The sequence below is a fragment of the Asterias rubens genome, chromosome 14 (assembly GCF_902459465.1).
Source record: "Asterias rubens chromosome 14, eAstRub1.3, whole genome shotgun sequence".
In the NCBI taxonomy this organism is placed as follows: Eukaryota; Metazoa; Echinodermata; class Asteroidea; order Forcipulatida; family Asteriidae; genus Asterias; species Asterias rubens.
In genome coordinates, this window is record NC_047075.1 from 4298836 (window position 1) to 4322587 (window position 23752).

General features: G+C 40.3%; 2 protein-coding genes across 2 annotated transcripts in view; one reads left to right on the forward strand and one right to left on the reverse strand.

Moving 5' to 3' along the window:
- LOC117299345 (kelch-like protein diablo) overlaps positions 1 to 10547 on the reverse strand; it is a 34117-nt gene extending 23570 nt beyond the window's left edge. Inside the window, exon 1 of the mRNA XM_033782869.1 lies at positions 10449 to 10547. The gene's annotated coding sequence lies outside the window, so the exon portion shown is untranslated. The remainder of the gene's footprint in view (positions 1 to 10448) is intronic.
- On the forward strand, positions 1322 to 23752 carry LOC117299573 (deleted in malignant brain tumors 1 protein-like). The gene is made up of 26 exons (XM_033783123.1): positions 1322 to 1349; positions 1492 to 1548; positions 4862 to 5003; positions 5638 to 5834; positions 6738 to 6873; positions 7383 to 7585; positions 8225 to 8389; positions 8832 to 9002; positions 9587 to 9925; positions 10171 to 10404; positions 11083 to 11184; positions 11929 to 12115; positions 12817 to 12962; positions 13925 to 14233; positions 14948 to 15274; positions 15550 to 15697; positions 16251 to 16444; positions 17516 to 17594; positions 18061 to 18135; positions 18457 to 18528; positions 19297 to 19368; positions 19868 to 19939; positions 20939 to 21010; positions 21222 to 21293; positions 21731 to 21942; positions 22378 to 23752. The coding sequence occupies exons 1-26, from the start codon at positions 1322 to 1324 to the stop codon at positions 23322 to 23324; spliced, it is 4758 nt and encodes a 1585-aa protein (XP_033639014.1). The 3' UTR covers positions 23325 to 23752.

Sequence of the window (23752 nt, forward strand, 5' to 3'; positions counted from 1 at the left end):
ATTGTATACAGCATTCATTTGAGAAACATTTCACTTTGAAGTAATGTGGTTTGAAAGTTTTTATGCAACGAAACTTGAATCTGAGAAGCGGCACCTCGGTAACGTTTCACAGATCATAAGAATTATTATTCCCCCATGTCTAAAAAATGCAACCACCTTTTGAAGTGAAACTTTCAGGTTAATTCCATTGTTATATTTGTACATTCTAACTACATTCTGTATAAAGTTAACATTATCAAACGGTACTTAAAACCAAAGCTAGACTGTGTCATTAGAGGTTGTACCAACTCAATGATATACAGATTATCCATTTAAAACAAATTAAGAAAGTATACTTATCTATTACAACAATATAAACAACAACAACACTTGCTGGATTAATATTTCAAACAAAAAACCAACAATGACGTTGCTGTATAATTGTTGTATTAAAGTGTATAGTTATGTCGCCTGGAAACACTTGTTTCAAATATCAAGTTAAGAAATGTTTAGACCGTGTAGATTGTGTCATGTCACTGCCTGGAAGAAGTACTTATAAATAATTAGCAAACATCTTAAAACCAGAGGTCCTTGGTTAAAATCCTTCTCTAGTCAATTGTTTTCTTTGCTCAACCCCAAATCATTTAAGACTTACTTCTCTTGTGGTTTATGATATGATATCTAAAGGCTATACATTAAAGGAAAGGTACATGTTTGGTATTTGTCAGATACCAGTGTTTTCAATTCAAATACCACTGGTATTTGTCAAATACCACTTGGTGCATCCCATCATAACCATAAAATAACAAGCCTGTGAAAATTTGGGCTCAATCAGTCATCGAAGTTGCGAGAAAATTATGAAAGGAAAAAAAAAACCTTGTTGGACGAATTTGTGTGCTTTCAGATAGGAAAGAAAACTAGAAAACTAGTTGAGTGAGAAATTACCTCTTTCTCAAAAACTACATTACTTCAGAGGGAGTCGTTTCCCACAATGTTTTAAACTATCAACAGCTCTCCAATGCTCATTACCAAGTAATTTTTTAAGTTAATATTTGTTTTCAGTAATTACTAAACGTGTACCTTCCCTTCAAAGGAATATTACAGAATTTGTAAGTAAAAACTCGTCTGAGATCACATGTTTACATAAAACTCACACAGTCTAATGGTGATGATAGTAGAAAACATCCATTACAATATTTCTGTCTGAATCGTAATATTATTTTAATAGAAAAAAAAACTAATTTCCCGATACGAGTTTCGCTCAGTGAGCGTGTTATTCGTTTGTTTAATCGATGTCATGCAAAATGCGTTATCGGTTTTTCACTATTTTCTCGTGATCCAGATGGCAGATCGATCTCAAACTTCTACAGGTTTGTCAGTTATGTATATGGTGGATTACATAGGGTGCTTACACTGCCAGCAATTGTTTTTTTAGAAGAAAAAAAAACTAACTTTTACCTAATGTAATGTTCCTTTTAACATTAACAAGTTCCGATGATGTTTTTATTTCAGTTGGCGTTGTGTTTCTTTGTTCGTGTTCTGATCGCAGTGTGCTGGCAGGTACAGATGGTGAGTTTTTTCTTAAAAACACTGGACACTATTGGTAATGGTCAAAGACCAGTCTTCGCACTTGGTGTATCTCAACATATGCATAAAATAACAAACCTGTGAAAATTTGAGCTAAATTTGAGGTCGAAGTTGCGAGATAATACTGAAAGAAAAAATACAAACGAATGATTCCTTTTTTTGTGTCATTTCTCACCCGTCCCCTTGAACAACGCTCTAGCCATATTGACATACATATCTATGTCTCACTTTCTTTAGTAAAAAAAAAACACTATAAAATATCTTCCACTCTTGACAACGGTTTAATAAACAAAAGCAATTAATTATCGTTGATGGTTGATTGGATTTGTTTTTAACCCACGAATCGCTCGTTACATGTACACGAACAATTCCCCCTCTTCCATCAAATTTCATTCAATGATTGTTTTCAATTTGGAAATGATTAAAACAATACAAAAAATAATAAAAAGTCTACACCCAATCATCTAAGATGACGCTAGAAAATTAATTATTAAAAATAATTATTAAACAAATTGCTTGTGTTCCATCAATGACTAAATCAAACAACATCTAGTCGCGATTGAAAGAGGAAACTGAGCAACCAATGCCCAATCGCCAGAGAGAGACACAAGTATAACCCAATAACTGTTTGACTTCCAGAAATGAATAAATAAAACTGCATCAGAATATTAAGACACAAAACGATTCCCAAAGAAAATGAACACTATTAGTAATTGTCAAAGACCAGGCTTCTCACTTGGTTTATCCCAACATATGCATAAAATAACAAACCTGTGAAAATTTGAACTCAATTGGTCGTCGAAGTTGCGAGAATAATTGAAGAAAAACGCCCTTGTCGCACAAGTGTTGTGTTTTCAGATTCTTCAATTCGAGACCTAAAAATCTAATTTTACAGTCTCGCAATAAAATTCAAATATTTTAGTGAGAAATCACTTCTTTTACAAAAACTACGTAACATCAGGGGGAGCTATTTCTCACAATGTTTTATACTATCAACAGCTCTTCATTGCTTGTTACCAATAGTTTTTTTTGCTAACAGTTGTGTAGTTACCAATTGTGTCCAGTGCATTTAAACCTACCTAATGTTATGGGTCTAGAATCAGGGGAACCAATGCCTGCAGGCTATGGGAATTTCATTAAATGTCACCTATGCATGTATACAAACAAAGAGCTATCACATAACACAATGTAAAGAAGCACAACCCAGAAATTAGGTTGTTTTATAAAAATTAATCAACATGGCGTTCAAAGTGACCGTACGGATTGGACGGAGCTAAAATGTACAACCTAGAAATTACACAAATTTAGTGACATATCTTTTCATTCTTTAATTCAAATTGGGTCGGAATATAAAGAGCATGTGCGTGGAGAACTGTTCCTATCTTGTTAAATGCTTATAACAAAATGTGGTCCATCACTTTCAGAGAGACTTGAATGCCTCTTCTTAAAGGCTTTGTGTACCTTTTTTTAACACACAACACAATGTCCACAAATTGACATTAAAAATATAGTTTAAAGATGGTTGTAGAAAGCTTCCCTGAAAATATTACCTACTGAGGAGGTGCTGTAGTTTTAGAGAAATTAAAAGTATCAAAGAGTTCGTCAATACTTAAAGTTTCTTTCTTTACTTTCTTTGCTTGCACAATGCACAACGTATACTATAAATACATAAAAAGAGGAAGAAAGCAATATTATACATTGCGTGGTTATTCAAATGGAACAGTTAATTCGTGGCCAAACCGTACGCATAACTGACCAGAGGCAGAAGTCGGAGATTGAAGACCTATCCAATCGCAAAATGAATTCTTAAATTGAAAGACAATTGTTCAAACAAGCGAAATTAAGGAGGGGTTGGCTTGTTGCAGCTCAATTATTGCATACAGTAAACCAGTAGACTGTGAGAATAAGAAAACCTTGTTGTTTGTTCCAATCGTGTGCTTTTTTCATCAAACTGTTACTTTGTTAATGATTTGCTTTTTTCAAATGAAATCTACGGACTTTCTTTGGGTACGTTGTAATAACACACCGTGTCAACAACACTACCAAAAAAAAAGCAAAATATTCAAGCAAACAAAAGAAGAACAAACCATGCCGCTAAAAAATATCACTCACGACATTGAAACAAAATCAAACCTTGATGCTGATTTATATTGTATGTGGTTGTATCACTCATCACTCCCTACAGAAACAACCTGCACGTGCAGCCATCTTGAATTTATCACAGTGATATCAATATTACCAAACCGAGGCTGGAAGAGCAAATTAGCCTGGTTCCCAATTGCAAAACGATTATGTACATGCATTGTTGTTATTCGATACGAGGAACATGATCAAGATGGGGGCAGCTTTGCTTTTACGGCAAGCATTGTTTATGAAGAGCAATTCTGCTAATAGCCGCCCTGTAAGCAAAACAACATCTGCTTTCATGGTTTAGGAAACATATGCTTATAGGCTTTATGAAATTGGTTTCATGTAAGAAGAAAACAAAAACCAACCAAACTGCATTATAGTGTTCCTCTTTATTTATATTTGTTTCATTTCCTTTATTTTATGTATTTTTACACAAAAGGACAAGTTGGACAGCGGCTGTCAATGTGTACAAAAGTATTTTTTTTTTAAGCTGTAATCTTAAGATGACTGTACAACCAGGCCCCTAGCTGCCAACGAAAATGGAGATTGCTCCAAACGCTTTCAGTTAACATTAAAACAAAAGCAAATCCTGGCAAAAGCAAGATCTCTGCACTTATCGTATGCAGTAACGTTTGCTGCCTCTTCCCAACCTGTGTGAAATTGCCTCGTGTGAATGGCTTTTGGTGATTATTATCAAAACACTGTTCACACATCACCCTATTAAAAACATTGCGACCTCGGCGTTAAGAGCATGACTCCATAATTGAATCAGTGTGTTTGAATGGTTGCCGTTGTTTTGAATAAGAAGTTGTCATTGTGAATTCAAAGCACGTTCTGGTCCTTAACAAAATACATAATACCCAATACTTATCTCACTGTAGTTATTCATAGTTGTAATGTGGTATGCTTCGGATTACTCATACTTGTTTGGAATTATTAGTGGCACTACACTAAAGTGGGGGAGGGGCAGGGTTGAACGTGCCCCTCCAATTGATGTATGTTGTATACTCCTCAGGGAGCTGAGAAAGGTTAAAGAAATGAGCAAGGCACTAAAGTAAAGCACTCCAAGACGGTCATTGTGAAATTTGCCATTAAAATAACTTGTTGTTGTTGTTGTTGTTATTAGGCCTATTAATAATTATAGCAACCCATTCTTTGTTAACAGTTACCTATGTAAATGGTGATATCAGACTGACGGGTCATGGCGAGGCCCGTCACTATGGCAGGGTTGAGGTGTTTATGGAAGGCCAATGGGGCTTGGTGTGCAGAGATAGATGGGACCTCGCCGATACCGATGTCTTATGCAGGTCAGTAATGGGTTTTTGCGGGTTTTGCAACAGAGGTTCTGCAAGCGTGCGGATACAGATACAGGTACGGATAATATCCGTAGCTACATGTATCCATAATAATGATAACCGTATCCGTTCACGTTCACGACGAGCATGACGATAGAGACCCCGCCTTTTATATATACACTGCATGTTCTCATCGTTTTGCTTGCAAATGCCTAACAATGTTCTATCTATATCAAGCACGATACCAGTGAAAGCAATTCTGTTAGAAATGTTCTTGCGATGAATTATTTGAATTTCGCGGTGAATTCGTCCAAAAATAGCGATTGGAAAGTGAATATTTTCATCCCGGTCTCATCCCTTGGTTGGCCCTCTCCTTGCCAATATATTACGATATGTTATTATTATTTATCATTATTATTACATTACGTATTCTTACCAGCGCTTGCCAATGCATTTACGAACAGTTTACATCTCGCTTCAATCTTAATAGGAGACTTTTGGGACTCTTGGTGGCAGCAGACTTACCAGGTAAAATCCATCGTTCTCGGTAATGTGCGCATGCTCAGAGCTACGTAAACAATGGAAATTTACCTGGTCGGTCTGCTGCCACCTAGCGTTTCAAAGTCCCCCGTTGTTTCATACACAGACAACTCGGATACCCGGCTGCCCTAGCGTTCTTCGTACCAGATATTTTACCAGAGAGCTCGAACCTAACCTTCCTACTAAGTGATTTTAACTGCAACGGCGATGAGCAAAGCCTTCTCGAATGTGACCACTCAGGACTTGACGACTGGATTTTCTGCTTCAGATTCGACGTGACTGGAGTTATATGCGATGCACCAGGTTTGTATTCATTGTTTACTGGTTTATTTATATGTTTTTCTGTTGTGGATCTTAGGGTAAAGTTTTGCGATTGTTTGCTTGTATCCATCTGTATAATATTATTACCTTTGTTGTTTAAAATATCACATTTTGTGGATCTTATTAATGACCTTTTCATGATTTCACTTTTTGTGGTTCAACGTTATATTTATTCTTTATAAATGTAAAATGCCTGGGAGCATTTTTAAAAATGGACTTGGCGCTATGAGTTTTATTAGTTTTTGTATTCGGTCCAATACCGATTAAACAAAGCGGACTTTACAAAGCAGATTTTGACGTTGTAGGGTTGTTTTTACTGCAAATGTTCCGCATGAGATGACCACAAGTCAACAGATGCAAAATATTCCTTTCGAATTTGAAATTTCAATATTCGTATCGCATTCTCATTCACATGAATTAAGAACCGGGTTTTAGATAAGGGGCGGGAGGTGGATAAAAGCACGGACTCAAGTTCTGGTGGTTCATCGGGAAGTGGGTTCGAGTCCCGGTCGTGACACTTTTAACCTTGAGCAAGACCTTTAACCGTTGCTTCTTTCCACCCAGGGGTAAAATGGGTACCTGTGAGGGCAGAGATGGTTTATGTGAATGATAAGCTTGGAGCGCGGTAACTCGCATCACCGGCTGTACACGCATACTCCCCCGTAGCAACTATTGCGTCGTCGTTCGCATTCGCAGGAAGTATGAGCCGGGCTTTTAGGCCCCCAGTGAAAACTTCATGCGAAGCAAAATGCCTTGCGTCACAATTGCCCAAACAGTACGTACCAATTATTGCGTCATCATTCGCATTCGTTCGCAGGAAGTATGAACCGGACTTTCTTCGTATACGTAGCCTTACGAAAATTGTCCATGCCTTGTACTTTACAGGGTACCCCGAAGGTCAATTGGAGCTGTTCGGTTTCAATATCGACTATGCGGGAATTATTAAGATGCAGATTGCTGGAGTTTGGGGCTCGTTCTGTGCAAATGATTGGAGTATTAACGAAGCAACTGTGGTCTGCAGGTAAAACATTCAAACCATATTCAAACTTTCAAGGCGAAGCAAACTTTTTTTGTAATCCTAGATAAAAGTAGATAAATGCAATATATAATTAAACTGTGAACAGATTATTTCAAAAGATAGTTTGTCTGTTTTCCCGTTGTTGCCTTTTTGTATACAGGCAGCTTGGGTATCCTGTGGCACTCGTGTATGGCCAGAAGCCAATACGAAAACGATACCTAAGGATAAATCAAAACACACAGGACAAACATGGTCACCAGAGGGCGCGTCTAGCCTTATTTGTTTTAAAGTCCCCTTACTCAACAGTATGTTGGTTTGTTGTTGGCTATTTCGTATTCACGCAGCTTGGGTATCCTATGGCACTCGTGTCTCAAGGCCAGAAGCCAAGACAAAAAAGGTATATCATGATCAATCAAAACACATAGGACGAACATAGACTTGTTTAAGTCTCTTACCCAAGAGTTTGTTTGTGTTTTTGTTTGTTTGTTTGTTGTTGTCTATTTCGTATACAGGCAGCTTGGATATCCTATGGCACTCGTGTCTATGACCAGGAGCCAATATGAAAACGATACATCGTCATATGATGGTACTGAGCATTTTCAGTTCGCACCGCAATGCCAAGGCAACGAAACCAGACTCATCGACTGTTCTTTTAAGAATATTTTTCCCCAGTGCAGCATTTTCAAGACGTCAGGTGTTGTATGCAGTACAAATGGTAAGTTTAAGTGCGAAGAGTCCATTATAGTTTAAAGGGGATGTTATAATATAATCCTGCCATTTGCTTATCTCAATCTGCTAGTCATATACCGAGAGATAAACTAATTGATAGCAATGAGAGACTTTCCAACGCTAGGTGGCAGCAGACTTACCGCGTAAAATTCCATTGTTTACGTAGTTCTGAACATGTGTATAATCTGAGAACAATGGATTTACCCGGTAAGTCTGCTGCCCTCTATCGTCCCAGAAAGTATCCTATACCACACTCTTCCAGAGGTTTTAATGATTGTATGTCACTAATATAGGGGCAGACCAGCAAACATTCGCTTAACATGATAATTTGTGACAGCACACAACTTCGTGTGACAATGATGTTCTTTTCTCTCATTATTCTCTCGCAACTCTCAAAATTGAGCTAAAATTTTTCACAGGTTTGTTATTTCATGAATATGTTGAGATACACCAAGTGAAAATACTGGTCTTTGGCAAATACCAAAGGTGTCCAGTGCATTTAAGAAGGCATACAAGCCTTTTGTTGGATGATATTGCCAGGCACAGCCATCTTCATAGGTTTTGTTGGCCCAGTAACTCTTCACCAAAAATACAATTACAATTCTACTATATTATTTTTTATCAGACACTGGTGATGCGAAGCCGACTATAGACATCCGACTCGTTGACGGTCAAACCGAGCAATCGGGCCGAGTCGAGATCAACGTAGGAGGTTTGTGGGGGTCGATATGCGATAACGACTGGGACATGGCAGACGCCATGGTCATTTGCAGACACTTCGGTTGGAAAGGTACATTTGGCTATGTATATACAGTCTTGAATGAATCAGCTTCAAGGGAAACTTCAAAGGTTAATTCGCCCAAAATCAAGTTTGCATTTAGAGAGTACATACACAAGTCGGTTTGCGACGCCCCCACCACCATAGACATTCTCAAAAATACATCTCTGTGGAGCATTGTTTTGTTCTTTAAACACTCTCAGCTCCCTGGCGAGTATACAGCCTGTGCTGCTTAAAACCATATCTTTCCCCACCCCTGGATGGAGAGAAGCAATAATAAAGTGCTCAGGGACACAGGTGTCACGACCGGGATTTGAACCCACACTCTGCTGAACAGAAACAGCAGAGCTTGAGTTCGGTGCTCTTATCCGTTTAGCCACGACACCCCATTTAAATTCAGTTTAATTCTTGCAAAGACACTTTTTCTTGTTTGTTTGTTCGTTTTGACTTCAAGCATCAAGAGCTGTGCCCGAAGCAAACTTCCTGCAGGGAAGTGGGCCAATTCTTTTGGATAGACTGGGATGCTTTGGGAACGAGTCTTCAATCTTAGATTGCGAACATCAAGGTCTAGGCATCAATATCTGTCAGCACTATCAAGACGCGAGTGTTATCTGCACACCAAATGGTTTGTTTTGGAACAACTTGTTTCTTTATATTAATTTTGGTTTTTACCCATACGCCGATGCGTGTTAGTACTCAGTGCTTTCCCGAGTCCTGTGAACAAAGTGTCACACAGGCATGTTACTTGGTCAAGATTCGAACCCAGGACCCTTGCAATTCTGGAGCAGTGTCTTACCGACCTGACTATAGAGACAGTTCGAATCCTATGTTTTGGCAGTGGGTACCGCAACGTACCCATACCTTATATTGTTTCTTTATATTCGCCAAGCTGACTCTCTTCAGATTTTAAAGACCCATTTGTTTCAATCTTCACTTTATTTCATTGTTTGTGTTATGTGCTGAGCATAGTTTAGATGGTCCTGCATTATGCGCTTTATCAATGTATCGCATTATTAATCTAATAACTCTTGATTGCTTTCATGGACCACTAACTGAAAAATGGTAAAATTTTCGAATTCAGGCCCGCTTGTAGCCTTTGTAAAAGACATCTCTTTCTCTAATTACTCGAATTCCGCCGTGTTTGCAATACTGAGCTCTTGACAAAACCTGAAAGAATACCACTCGTCACACTTTTATTTTTTTTTACAGAAACTACATACGATTTCCGTTTGGTTCCGACCCAAGAAACCAATTCGTCCGGTCGACTCGAGTACATGATCAGTGGGGTCTGGGGACGCATCTGCTCGCTATATTGGGACGAGTTTGACACGGCAGTTGCCTGCCGTCACTTTGGCTTTAAGTCCGGCTATGCGGTAGAGTGGGGCACGGTGTTTCTGCCGGAGTTACCGGTGATGCATCATGTGGCAGTCCTTGTAGACTACTTGACGTGTAACGGGACAGAGACATCACTGTTTGATTGTGGAAAAGTGGAAGACAACATTTACTGTGAAAATGAAGAGGACATTGGCGTCATCTGTAGTGCATCGGGTACGAAAACGATGCATATAGTTATTAACATTAATTTATGATGTATCAATCAGGCAGCTGACGACCACCTTTTGCACACAAAATTTGTGCAACGGATAAGGCTTTTTCTTTTATTGATCTCCTGTAACTTAGGTTTTATCAATATTATGATGGGATAGTGACAAAACTGGTCTTTGACCATTTTATTACCAAAAAAGTCCACGCCTTAATAAGTTGAGATTGATTTAACCTTTTTGTTCGTTTAGACACACCACCACCATGGCCGCTACGTCTGGTAGGCGGACCTAACAATGCCTCCGGAACATTGGAGGCGAAGGTGAATTCAGTCTGGTTCACAATCTGCCATCAAGGTTGGGATATCCGCGATGCAAACGTCGCTTGCAGGCAGCTCGGATTTCAAGGAGCATCCGGAGCGATGTGGAACGCTGCATTTGGCCCCGGATCCGGCCGGATATTGCTGAATGAGGTCAATTGCAAAGGTGAATTTTTATATAACCAATAAGTAATATTTATGATAACTCACCTTAAGTATCCCTGCTTTCTGCACCTTTTGTGTTGTCAGTGGTACTTTACTGGACACACTGCGCCGTTAGTAAATTTTCCCTCGTGCTCGTTCTTTCACCTTTAAGGAAAAAAAAAAAAAAAAAAAAAAGTTTGATGTAAGGATATATTCTAAAGATGTTGAGTATATCAATAATAAAGAAATGCACCCTCTCACATGTTTTGTCAGTATAGTTTTAAAGACACTGGACACTATTGGTAATTGTCAAAGACTAGCCTTCAGTCAGTAGGTGTATCTCAACATATGCATAAAATAACAAACCTGTGAAAATTTGAGCTCAATCGGTCATCGAACTTGCGAGATAATAATGAAAGAAAAAAACACCGTTGTCACACGAAGTTGTGTGCGTTTAGATGGTTGATTTCGAGACCTCAAGTTCTAAACCTGAGGTCTCGAAATCAAATTCATGGAAAATTACTTCTTTCTCGAAAACTATGGCACTTTAGAGGGAGCCGTTTCGCACAGTGTTTTGTACCACCAACCTCTCCCCATTACTCATCACCAAGAAAGGTCTTATGCTAATAAATATTTTGAGTAATTACCAATAGTGTCCACTGCCTTTAAATGAAAAATATTTTTCTGTTTTTTTGTCTAGGTGACGAAAGCAATTTGCTAGACTGCAACCTCGGTGTTATTGGAAACAACCTTTTCACCTGTGGACAGAACGAAGACGCTGGTGTTATTTGCTCATCAAGCAGTGAGTTTCATAACTGAACAAAAGTGCTTATTTCGACCTGTAAAGACTGTTAGACACATCGCCTACGCAAGTTAACACGAAATGGGATAGCATTTTTGGTTGTCTTGGGTAAGTTAAAGATACTTTGATCAATGGTGATTGCTGTTTTTATGTTAAATACGAGTCAAGTCTTTAACAAACATACCAGGTAGCTCTTGCCGATGTATTTTGATGTGGTGCTAGCCATCACTCCTTACATCAACGTCTCATGCGGTTATCATGTGTGCTATCGCTCGCCATTTTGGGAGTCATTGGGTTGCGCGTATTGCCGATGTGACAGGCATCTTTTTCCCCTGCATTGATGTGCCCACCCTTACCCATCACAGCGGCTATATTCCATGTGGGTAATATTGTTTTATTGTATAACAGACCATACCATAGACTCTCACACATGATACATTGACTCCCAAAATTGGCGCAACTAAGATTATTGTAACGATAAGGTAAGGAGAATAAGCCATTTTGAGATATTGAGGTAACATTACAATTTGCACAACTTGATTTGGGGTTAATTTGTCTGTATACACACCCAAACTTAATCAATATTGCACTCATAGTATCCACCATACATCCACAAAGCTATACGGGTCAATGCATTTTTTATCTTGTATTAATTTCATATTGGAAAATGGGAGGAGCGGGCGGGGAGGGATCAGTCAGGGGGAAACATACCTTTTTTAATTATTGGTTGCGAATTGCTTGCAGTAGGTTCAAGCGCAACGTCCTTGCGACTCGTCAACGGATCCACAGATGGTTCGTCTGGACGACTTGAGATCAACATAGAGGGCGTGTGGGGAACAGTTTGTAGCAATTCTTGGGATATGGAAGATGCGCGGGTCGTGTGCAGGCAGCTGGGTTACCCGTCCGCTGTCAGGGCTACCAGGGATGCTAGGTAGGAAACAACAATAGTAGTTTACATTAATAATACTTTTAACTTTTTGTAATTGTTAAGAAGGGATACCTGCACATGTTGTCTCCATTTTGAATAGGGCTAAATCTACTTGGGTATTGTTTTGTTTTGAAGACGACATTATTTTATTTGGTACTTCGCGAATCACATCCTATCTAGAAATAATAATTAATGAATTGGTCGACTCCATTAATGCTCATTATCATTTCACGGTACTTTTAACGTATTGTCTTCAGCCGTATGACTCCCAAGACAACACCTAAATACTTTTCGAGGCTCCAATTTCAAGCGAAAGTGGCAACCCTAACAAGCGCACACAGTAAGTGTGAACAAACGTGCCCAAAACTTCCACACCATTTTGCAGTTTGCTCCTGTCAAAAAGAGTATGTATTGGGCGGTTACCAGTTCCCAAATGGCCGTTTTGGCCCCTAGACAATTTCCTTCATTACTTGTCAGGCTATGTGCTCTTGATAAAATTGAGGTTAATAACGAAGACAATGCATATGCCGATATGAGTAGGTTCATGTAGCGGGCAGTTACAAGCGTCCTGTTGGGTATAGGACACTGGACCCCTTCCTTCATTTTGTAATAGGCGATGCGCTGTTGATAATTTATACAGAGAGCACGCTATGAATTATTGACCCAACTGTTAGTAGCATTATTATTATCATCGATATCTTTAGTTTCGGTGAGGGCAGTGGATTTGTACTTCTGAATGAAGTACAGTGTTCCGGTCAGGAGAAACATCTACTCGAATGCCCTCAGAGTGATCCGGGAGCTAACAGATGCAGGCACCGTTCGGACGCTGGCGTGGTGTGTACGTCAACAGGCAAGTCCACTCAATATTAGACAAACCTTGTGTGTATACGTACAGGGCCCAATTTCATAGAGCTGCTTAGCACAAAAATTTGCTTAGCATGAAATTTCTTTCTTGATTAAACATGATTATCAACCAGTTTTAATGTATGCATATTGCGTGTTACTGGTATTCAGCTGTTTTTTTTTTGCTTATCCTGAAAATCATGTGGAAATTTGGTTGGTAATCTTGTTTTTATTAAGGGAGAAATTTCATGCTAAGCAATTAATGTTTGTGCATAGCAGCACTTTTAAATTGGGCCCAGGTGGGTCTACTCTCTCCCCAGTTCCAGTGGTTTTGAAATCAAGGAAACGAAACAGCTTTGCTTTTGATTGATTTCATATAACACACACGTTACAGTGCGGTACTCGTGCAGTACACTAGTAATAAGCACTGTCGGAGATCTTTTGCTCGGCAGCGCGGCCCAACAACGCCCTTTTAAACTACTCATGACAACGAAATTAGTCGTCCGGCGCAAAAAAAAAAAAATCGTAAATAGGGGCGCCACCAAGACGAAGCTACAGAATACCTCATTTCTTAATTATGATTATCAAAAAACCATGAGCGATATTATTAGGTGGAACTATGGACATATCAATGATACATCGTGCTTGTGCATGTGCGCATGTTAGAAAATTCTAAAATACAAACTCTTTCCAGGTATCAATAAGTCTGCTGCCACCTAGCATTCCTGAACCTCCCAATGTTCTACGCTGACGTTTTGTGACAACTGTATGTATTTATATGCAGTGCGATTAGAGAACGGCCATCGGGCCTACAGTGGCACTACAGACTCGCCAATTACATACAATGTTCTTTTGCCTGTGTCATGCTCGATACTGCCTATAACCGAATTGCCACCATCTGCTGCCACCTAGCGTTACCAACTCGTACAGTGTTCAATAGTGACTTGTTTGTGAATGTTTAATTTGCAGTGCGGTTGGAGAACGGTGACGCGGATTCCAACGGCCGTGTTGAGATCAAAGTGGACGGCGTCTGGGGGACAGTCTGTGACCACGACTGGGACCTCAAAGACGCCGATGTTGTCTGCAGGGAGATGGGGTTCCCATCGGCAGTGTGGGCTCCTAAGGATGCATGGTACGGACAGGGTGATGGTCCCGTACACAAGACCAGACTAGCATGCACGGGGGACGAGTTGTCACTGACGGAATGTCCATTTTCAACCGCGACTGGTGAAGATTGCCCTCATGGTCGAGACGCAGGCGTTGTGTGCTCCGCAGAAGGTGATATAGGCCTACACTGGTCCACTGTTCTGATCATTTTTATTTTTTATTTTTCCCCCTATATTAAACATCGCATGTGCCGGCATCAACCAGGAATCTCACACACATTCATGTTACAACCTATGAAGCGGCAGCCAATTGATCACCTTAAGGTGATGCGACTTTTTATTTCAAATATTCCAAAAGGGAAACCATGAATGACATCGGAAATTTGGGTTCATGCTGCCTAAAAAAATGCTGTATTCGATAAACTGGAGTGATATCAGCTCCGTGTGGTAGGCCTACTCAAAAACGGCTGTTTATGTAAGGAACCGTTTTCAACGCTAATTAGGGCGTGGTAGAAATGTCACTTACCAGTTACTATTATGGGGAGCATCCTCCACTTCCAAAGCGCCCATCTTAACGCTCTGTTAAAAAAAAAATAATAACAATCGGTTTGACATAATTAAAATACTCGTTGGAAGAAAATATAAATATATAGTAAACAACCGTGTGTAAATCTCTGTGGTGGGAGTGTTGGCTCTGAAAAGAGCCTGTTTTGTCTCGACGTTTCGAACAGTTTACTATGCAGACGAACAGAGCATACTGTTCAAAACGTCGACACCTCACCGGCCCTATGTTGCCCCCCCCCCCCCCCCCCCATATGGGTAAAACCAACGTTAATAATCTTTATCACCGAAGCAAATCAATTGAAATATATTTTAACATTGACAGAGGATGGGCTGTCGGCATCCCAACGATTAATACGCCTCATAGACGGCGAGGAGTCAGCCTCTGGTTTCGTGAACATGTATAGCAACGGGAAATGGTTCTACATACTGACGGGATTCGGAGACACATTCGATCTAGAGGTGGCTCACATAGCCTGCAGGCAGGCCGGGTACTCGTCGGCTTTGACGGCCGAGATACGGGACGTCGACACGGAGATCCCCTTCGCGTTTATTACGTGCTCTGAAAACGCCGCAATACTTCAAGATTGCCACGTGCAGTTGACGTCACTTCTCACCGCACCAATGGGATGGGTGGTCTGCGAGACGAACGGTGAGAAACATCTTCCCGGGTTAAACATTATCAAAATTTCAACTCATGTTAGCCTTTATGTGCTCATCTCTTTATTAGTAAAATCGTCAAGATATAAGACCATGAGGCGAGGTTGGATTGAGACTATAGTCTTGCTCCGAATCTGGCATCCTTAGTTTCTGAACATAAGTGATGTTCAACAATCTAATGCTATGCACTTATTAGCGGAATTATTGTGTATAATAATACATCAATAATGACATTGTGATAGTATTGAAATTTGTTTTGTATAACAGTGACTTCGATTGGAGAAGTCCCATTTCGTCTTATAGAGGGAACTACTACCGGGAATTCCTCGGGTCGCGTGGAGCTTCGAGTCAATGGCCAGTGGGGCACAGTCTGCCAGGACGACTGGGACATTTCAGACGCGACTGTCATTTGTCGGTAAAAAGTATTTACAGAAAAGGAGATAGCATTGAATGCAATTGATCACCATTTGTGGTGCTTTGAAACTGACCAAGTTGACGATTTAAAAAAAATTTAGCGACGTGTTTTAATCCGATATCATTATACACTAACATTTTTAAGTAGCTCGTTACGAACATTTTTTGCAAATGTTTGTGCTTGAATCACAAACTGAACGATTCATCAGAATTATAATCATAGTAATAATAATAATAATGACGTCTTCTGTGGCACCGATATTTTCAAAAAAGTGCTTATAGCGCTTGCTTCATTACAAAAATTGCTTTATATTGTTCTCCAGCGGTGCAAAGATCTAGACAAATTAAACAATCCAGTGTCTATTGAGTGTTTAATACTGAAATGTTTTTTTTACGAAAAAAGGTGGGTCTTCAGGGTCGTTTTAAAAGTGTTTATAGCTGTCGCACGTAAGCCTAATGGTGAACGGACCAGTGATAAGTCGGCGCTCGGCTATGAATTTGTATGAGGAACAGCAATACTTAATACTCAGACACATTTTTCCCGTTTTGATTAGACAACTTGGTTTCCAAGCGGCTACGGCCATCGTGTTAAATGCCGGGTTCGGTCCAGGGACTGGCCCGATCTACATGGACGATGTTCAGTGTGACGGCAGCGAGTCGTCACTGCTTGACTGCCAGCTTGGACAGCACCTCGGGAGCCACGACTGTTGGCACTCCAAGGATACGGGTGTCGTTTGCACTGATGAAGGTATGGTAACCATTGTCCATGGCCTTCACGAAACCACGGCTCAAGGTTCGGTTTAAGCTAGCTTGGCCCCGCTAGGCTTAGTTTAATATTGCGCGTGCTTTGCGCGCGCTCTAAGTTAGGGCTTCAGGCGCGAGATAACGGAGCCTGAAGCCGAATCAAGAGCCACATCCGTGGTTTCGTGAAGGGGCCAAGTTAGCTGGCCTGGCCATGCCGCCTCCGTCTGCTAGGAGCAATTTAGAGTAAGTTCGAGATGGCACATTTAGTCGACTCGTGGTCGAGTACTGACCAGCGACCTACTCGTGCAGTGACGCACTCACTCGAACGACTCGTTTAGAAGCCTAGTCAACCATCGGTACCACGGTATCCAACACTTACATCGGCTACCGCATTTTCACTATACTCCCGCATCGAATAGAGTGAAAACCACCCGTTTTGTCAGCAATACCACTCTTGCAAAGAGCCATTTACCTGGCAACTCTTTTTAGCGTTAAAGACGGGTACATGTACTTCAACTGGATTAAGAGTTTAAATTCGTTCCAATTTCACTCAAAAAGAGTGACATAGATTGACTTTCACTTTCAAAAGAGTGGAACTGACACCACTCGGACAATAGAGTGACACTTTCACTCTTTTAAATTAAGAGATTACGGGTATAGTGTCACTTGTTCCCCTCTTCGCTATACACATTTTAGCATAGAACAGGCTTTTGGGACCAGTGAAGAAACCTTGGTTCCAAATGGTCGACCAATAGTCAACTAATGGTCAACCATCGTGGGTTCGAGTAAAAAAAATATATACCTTTAAATTTAACCATGGTGCACACTCAAACTTCCTCTATGTTGTACGCGTTTAATTGTATGGATTTTTATTACTGCGGTATTCATGACCACCGAACGACCATGTGACTGATATGCATAACATGGACTGTCGTAACAAGTTAACATGCAAGTTTCGCGTATAACATGTTGGGAGTTCGGTGGAAACTTTGAGTGACGAACGATTGCATTCCTTCATCCGTGGATGCTTAAAGCCATTACAATAATATTTCAAATACATCTTTGACAAATACAGATGGAAATGGACATTACGTGGAGTGCATGACGAACTGCTCCGATCCGCTTGTGGTGTACCCAAATTCCACATCGTATCTGTGAGTTGATTTGTTCTCCCTTGTTTTCATTTGACTGTGATAAATCTTATTTTGATGTGTGTAATTTATTTGTTGTTTCGCTCCTTATTCCGTGGTAGTAGAAAAACGGTCAAAGACAAGGTAAAGCAACGAAAGGGATCGTAGGACATCGTTTGACTCCTCGACTCCTTTGCTACCAATTAGGTTGCCCTACGCACAAACTGTAGTTATTTGCATCAGTTAAGCCCGGTTCATACTTCATGCGAATGCGAACGCGAAGCGAATTTGACGTGAATTTGACGTCACAACTATCCTTTCGCATCGATATTCGCAAGTGAGTTGAACGGACTGAACTGCTGCGAATATTCCCTGCGACTTTTGTGACGTTAGCATTCGCTTCGCATTCGCATTCGCATTCGCAGGAAGTATGAACGGGCTTTAGTAATATTTTCTGTATTTATCATTTTTGTTCTAACCGGTTACTCAGAGATATATCGGGTAGATCTTCTATTCCGGTCGTGTCTGCTGGAGATTTCAAGCGATTCTTCACTCTCCAGTACATGTAAGTAGAAATACACTAGCTTTTTAAACGCACTTTAACCTAATGTTGGTTTACAAGTAAATATTATACAAAATAAAATAAAAAATTGAAAAAATATTAATAATAATAAACATTGCGTTTTTTCATGGGAGCTGATGATGACGCATTTGTTTGTGTGTTTATTGCACGGCTGAAGTACAGCGTGCGTGAATGTGTTTAGCGTATATGATGGGAGAAGCTAATGATTTATAGTGTAATTTACAGAGTTTGTGCGACCCAATTCCTTTGAGATATTGTAATACTAATTCCAGGTTATCTTTTGTTTTTCCTTTTTTCCCCCAGTGATTTAAGCCGAACGAGCATGCAGACACTCGAAGCTGGCTGTTTCGATGGGCTGATAAACCTTTACTCTTTGTAAGCACATAAATAATGTCATTTTTAAATAATGTAACACTTTTCTTTCTCTTACCCCAAACAAACAATTTCTGTTTGCAAATTGCCTAAAAAAATATATATAAATCCTATAAAAAATCCTAAGGGAATGGTATTTGAAAGGAGGATTCCTTTATAATTATAAAAGATTGTTCTTTATTTTGTTGTTATCCCAATAAGTTTATTGTAAGATTATTACGGTTTTTGTTAGGGCTTTATACAGACAAGGACCTAAGGAATGTTTTCGTTACAGATTGTTTTCTTAAATCCAAAATGTCACTTGAATTGAAAACACAGATATTGCTTTAGTGTTATTGCCTACGTAGAGACACGAGAAGGAAACCAGTCCTCTAATTAAAAAGCATGATCATTCGCCAAAATACAATCAATAATAATGAAAAGCAAATCAAATGACGTCTGTGCGGCACCTAAATGTAGCCCGAGCCCTAAATGTAGCATGACCTAATTGTAGCCCCTAACATGTACCTTAGGTCCGGGCTACATTTAGGTACATGTTTGGGGCTACATTTAGGTCAGGCTACATTTATGGCTCGGGCTACATTTAGGTGCCGCACAGACGTCTAATACATGCACATAAAAAAAACTCTCCTGTGAAAGTTTAATTTGTCCAAATCAATAACACAGAATATGCAAAACAATGCAACAAGTTGAACAATGAGGGCGTACTTGGGACCACTATATTTGTTTTAGTGGATTTACAAATAAATTTAATGTTTTTGATTACTGTAGGAGACTTGATGTCAACGATATCTCAACTCTCAACTATGGTGCATTCAATGACATGAAATACACTCTGCTGCTGTAAGTCAAACCAATTTAACAGAGTAAGATTAGGTAAACCCAATGGCAAATTAATTGCGATAGTAGAATAAAGAAGAACAGTTCTCTAAGAACAAACTCTACCTGGCAAGTATATACACAAGGTGTTACCGCAAACCAAAAATATGTTAATACCTCACCATGCAATGCCTCAATTTCTAAGTACCAAGTATGTTCGGCTAAAGTTTCAGCGACGAAAACAGTCAATGTCTCCCACCGAAATCAACATCAGACAAAGGTTGTAGATGGACAGCCCGCCATGAATACAATGGTTCGCAGCCAACAGCCAAATTAATCTGCAATATTTGTTTTACTTTTTAAGGCAAAAAATGGGTAGTTGAACATGGTGTTCTTTTTTAAAGAGCATTTCTGCAAATTGTTTGATTTTCTTTGATAGCTTCTGTAGCAGTGTAATTGTACATTTTACATGTTGTGGTTATTAAAATCAATCATTTTATTTTCTGTTGTCGATTTTCTATAGAAATTTGACAAATAACTCCATCACAACAATCGACAATGGAGCTTTCGATGGCTTGTCTTCACTTGTTGTCTTGTAAGTAACAGTTTAGTTATACCCGTACTCGGTTCTCGGTACTCGGTACTCGTGTATTACTCGTGTACTACTCGTGTACTACTCGTGTACTACTCGTGTACTACTCGTGTACTACTCGTGTACTACTCGCGTAGTACTCGTGTACTGCTCGTGTACTACTCAACCACATTACTAGCACTTAGAAGTACTTGATATTCTGCCGTTGGATCCTGTACTCGATATCACAATTCTCTGTATTCGGACACGTGGCCCAGGTACTCGTACTCGAGTACTTATACTAGGTCACTTTAAGGCAGTGGACACTAATGGTAATTGTCAAAGACTAGCCTTCACAGTTGGTGTATCTCAACATATGCATTAAATAAAAAACATGTGAAAATTTGAGCTCAGTCGGTCATCGAAGTTGCGAGATAATAATGAAAGAAAAATAACCCTTGTCACACGAAGTTGTGTCGAAATCAAATTCGTGGAAAAATATGTCTTTCTCGAAAATTATGGCACTTCAGAGGGAGCCGTTTCTCACTATGTTGTATACCATCAAACTCTCCCCATTACTCGTCACCAAGAAAGGTTTTATGCCAATAATTATTTTGAGTAACTACTAATAGTGTCCACTATTGTCAGGCAAATGAAGAGGCCATTAGTGGCAACATTTAGACTTGTTCAAACTATCAAACAAAAACGATTGAGAAATGATATTTGTTTAGACCTTTCGCTCTGACGTCATCACTTAACCTCAACCAGTGTTGTGCCAATAGAAAATACAACCCAAGATGGGCCAATGAGCAACCTTTCGCGTAGTGCTCCCCACTGTGACTTCAAGTGAATGAGGTTCATTGGATATGAGATGAAAACAGAGAAAAATACCTTGTCAAAGACCCCAGTCCAAGATACCATGTTCAAGACAGAGCGCCGTACATTACTGGTTTCCTATGAATTCATTCTGTAAATGATAACATTTTATAAAACGCTTTGTTTGGGGTCTTTTATGTATTCCAGGTTCCTCCGGAATAACAAAATTACGAGACTGGACCGTTACGGACTCACCGGAATGCCACGTCTTGCTCATCTGTGAGTATAAACGAGAAAAACCTATGTTTAATTTCAGGCAAATTACTCGGGTGGGATTCGAACCCAAGTCCTTTGAAATTTAAGATCATTGTCTTACTAGCTAAAAATGATAACTTTAAGCTTAATACCGTTGATCATTCTTTATCTAATTGATATAATGTTATACAAAATATTAATTTTAACTAAAAAGCAATTTCTTTGAATTCGACAGATTTCTTGAAGGAAACTCTTTTCAAACTCTAGACCAAGATGCATTCCAAGATCTGCCGAACCTCCAGAAGGTGTAAGTTTTCTTTCGTTCTCATGTCATAATTTTGCTCCTCTCCACCCAGGAGTACAGACTAAGCTAGTTTTCAGTAGGTTGAAAGCTGGAAATGGCTAGGCCACGTATGAAAAAGAGAACCATTGATCGACTGCCTTGACATTCCAACCAGAGGGCAGAGGGAAAACTGAAAGGCCGTGAATAAAAAGCATGGTGGTGTTATAAAGGTCGAAACCTATGGTCCCCAACCAATGGGAGACTTTGGAACGCTAGGTGGCAGCAGACTTACCAGGTGAATTTCCGTCGTTTACGTAGTTCTGAGCCTGCACTATTTACCGAGAACAATGGATTATACCTGTAAGTCTGCTGCTACCTAGCGGCCCAAAGTCTCCTAATATGACATTTGTTTTGATATAAAGTTTCCTAGTTTTGTAGTAACTCTTGTTTGAATCGATTAGATATGCAGACGACCGCAGTTTGTGCTGTCTCCTAGCAGAGGGTTCTAGCGCAGAGTGCGTGGTGGCCAAACCCCAGTCGGCGTTCTTCACTTGCAATCGCTTGCTACCCAAGAAGGTCATGGTGGGTATCATTTGGTTCCAGGCAATCGCTGCTGTCTTCGGTAACTTGGCGGTGATTGGCTGGCGTAAAAAACACTTCAAAGAAGGCAGAGGTAAGATAGAAACTAACAATGACTGAAACGTATGTAGAAAACAACAATCCTTTCTTCCGTGTCATGGTCGAGTGGTTAAGAGCACCGGATTCAAGCTCTGGTCTTTGACCAGCAGGGTGAGCTCGACACCCGGTCGTGACACTTATTTAAGGCAGAAACCTAACCATGAGACAGCCACTTTACATACCTATCACTGAAAGTCCAATATCCAGTGTCGAAAAGGCAACATTGATACTCGCTGTACAAACCTAGGGGAGCATCCAATAGCCAACATCAAGTACACGATCAAGACAAACCTATATAATTGGAAGTCCAAAAGGCAACGATGATATCCGCTGTACAAACTTAATGTCCTATGCCAATATTAAACTTCACTCTCATTGTCTTAACGGCGATGCTAAAAATCAAACTACTTTCCCATTTGTTTAACTTCAGGTCAAGTGCAGTCCTTGCTCATCTTAAACTTAGCTGCATCCGATTTCTTAATGGGAGTCTACCTAATGATCATTGCTGGTGCAGACGTCTTTTACGGTAACGAGTTCTACCTGTTCGCCAGCCAGTGGCGCACGGGGCTTGCCTGCCAAATAGCCGGCACGCTCTCCATCCTCTCGAGCGAAGCCTCGGTGTTCTTCATCACGCTCATCAGCATCGACCGCCTGCTTGGTGTAGCTTTCCCCTTCAGCAAGCATCGCCTCACCGTTCGCTCCACCTACACTGTAGCTTGTTGTCTCTGGTCATTTGCGTTAGCCCTAAGCTTAGTCAGTAACATCCTTGCAGCTCTTGGGTACAGTGAGCTATATGATCTCTCCAATGTATGTGTGACTTTCCCCCTGTCCAGGCAGCCGGCAAGGTACGTCATCCAGACGGAGGTGTTACCGATACCGTACGGCGCTGAGGGCATTGAGATCGACCACTTGGTGCAGGACGGTAGCAAGCCTATTGGTTATCTCGCCATTGGTATCTTCCTTGTCCTGAACCTAATGAGCTTCTTCGTTGTTGCAGTCTGCTACGTCATTATCTTCGTCAAGGCCAGGGGCTCCTCAAGGAAAGCTGGCAGGAATGTGGAGATGTCGGAGGAGATTCGAATGGCGACCAAGATGGCCATACTGGTTGTGACGGATCTTATTTGCTGGATGCCTATCATCATCATGGGGGTGCTGGCCCAGGCCGGGGCAGTCACCATCCCGTTGGAGCTTTACGCCTGGGCAGTGGCCGTGTTTCTCCCAATCAACTCCTCCATCAACCCCATCCTCTACACGGTGTTGCAGTACATGTTAAGCCGCTCTAAGAAGGCCAAAGCGAAGAGAAGCGGAAGCACTGGTGGAAAGATCAGCACCATCTCAACAGATACGAAGAACTCATCTATGAGTGTTACTAAGTGAGGGATTATAAAACCAGCACTTTGTTTTCAATTGAGGCTGCAACACAATTTCATTTCCTTTCTCCTGATGACGAGCAGAGTATACTGTTCGAAACGTCGAGACCAAACCGGCTCTTTTCAGAACCACCACTCACTCGCTTTTGTGTTCCACCACAATGCACTGTGTTCGTGGTATTATTGATATAATATACAAATGTATCGATATATCTGTTATCCTGCTTGAAAACTATTTGTGAGTTGTATCTGGGATGGCTCATGTTTTCCCATGAGGTTTTAACTGTTTTGAGTAACGTAACGTCTTAAGAGTTTAATTAAATCACTTTTTGGTTGCACAAAATCACTATTAATAACTCGAAGTTAAGACTTGCATTCTTAAAGCCACTGGACACCTTTGGTAATTGTCGAAGACCAGTCTTCTCACCCGGTATA

Bases quoted from the DNA above. Each gene is read 5' to 3' on its own strand.
- LOC117299573 (XM_033783123.1), top strand. From the start codon at position 1,322: ATGGCAGATCGATCTCAAACTTCTACAG. The intron at 18,136-18,456 runs GTAAGTAGAAAT...TTTTTCCCCCAG, and splicing joins TTCTTCACTCTCCAGTACAT to TGATTTAAGCCGAACGAGCA. The intron at 21,011-21,221 runs GTGAGTATAAAC...TGAATTCGACAG, and splicing joins ATGCCACGTCTTGCTCATCT to ATTTCTTGAAGGAAACTCTT.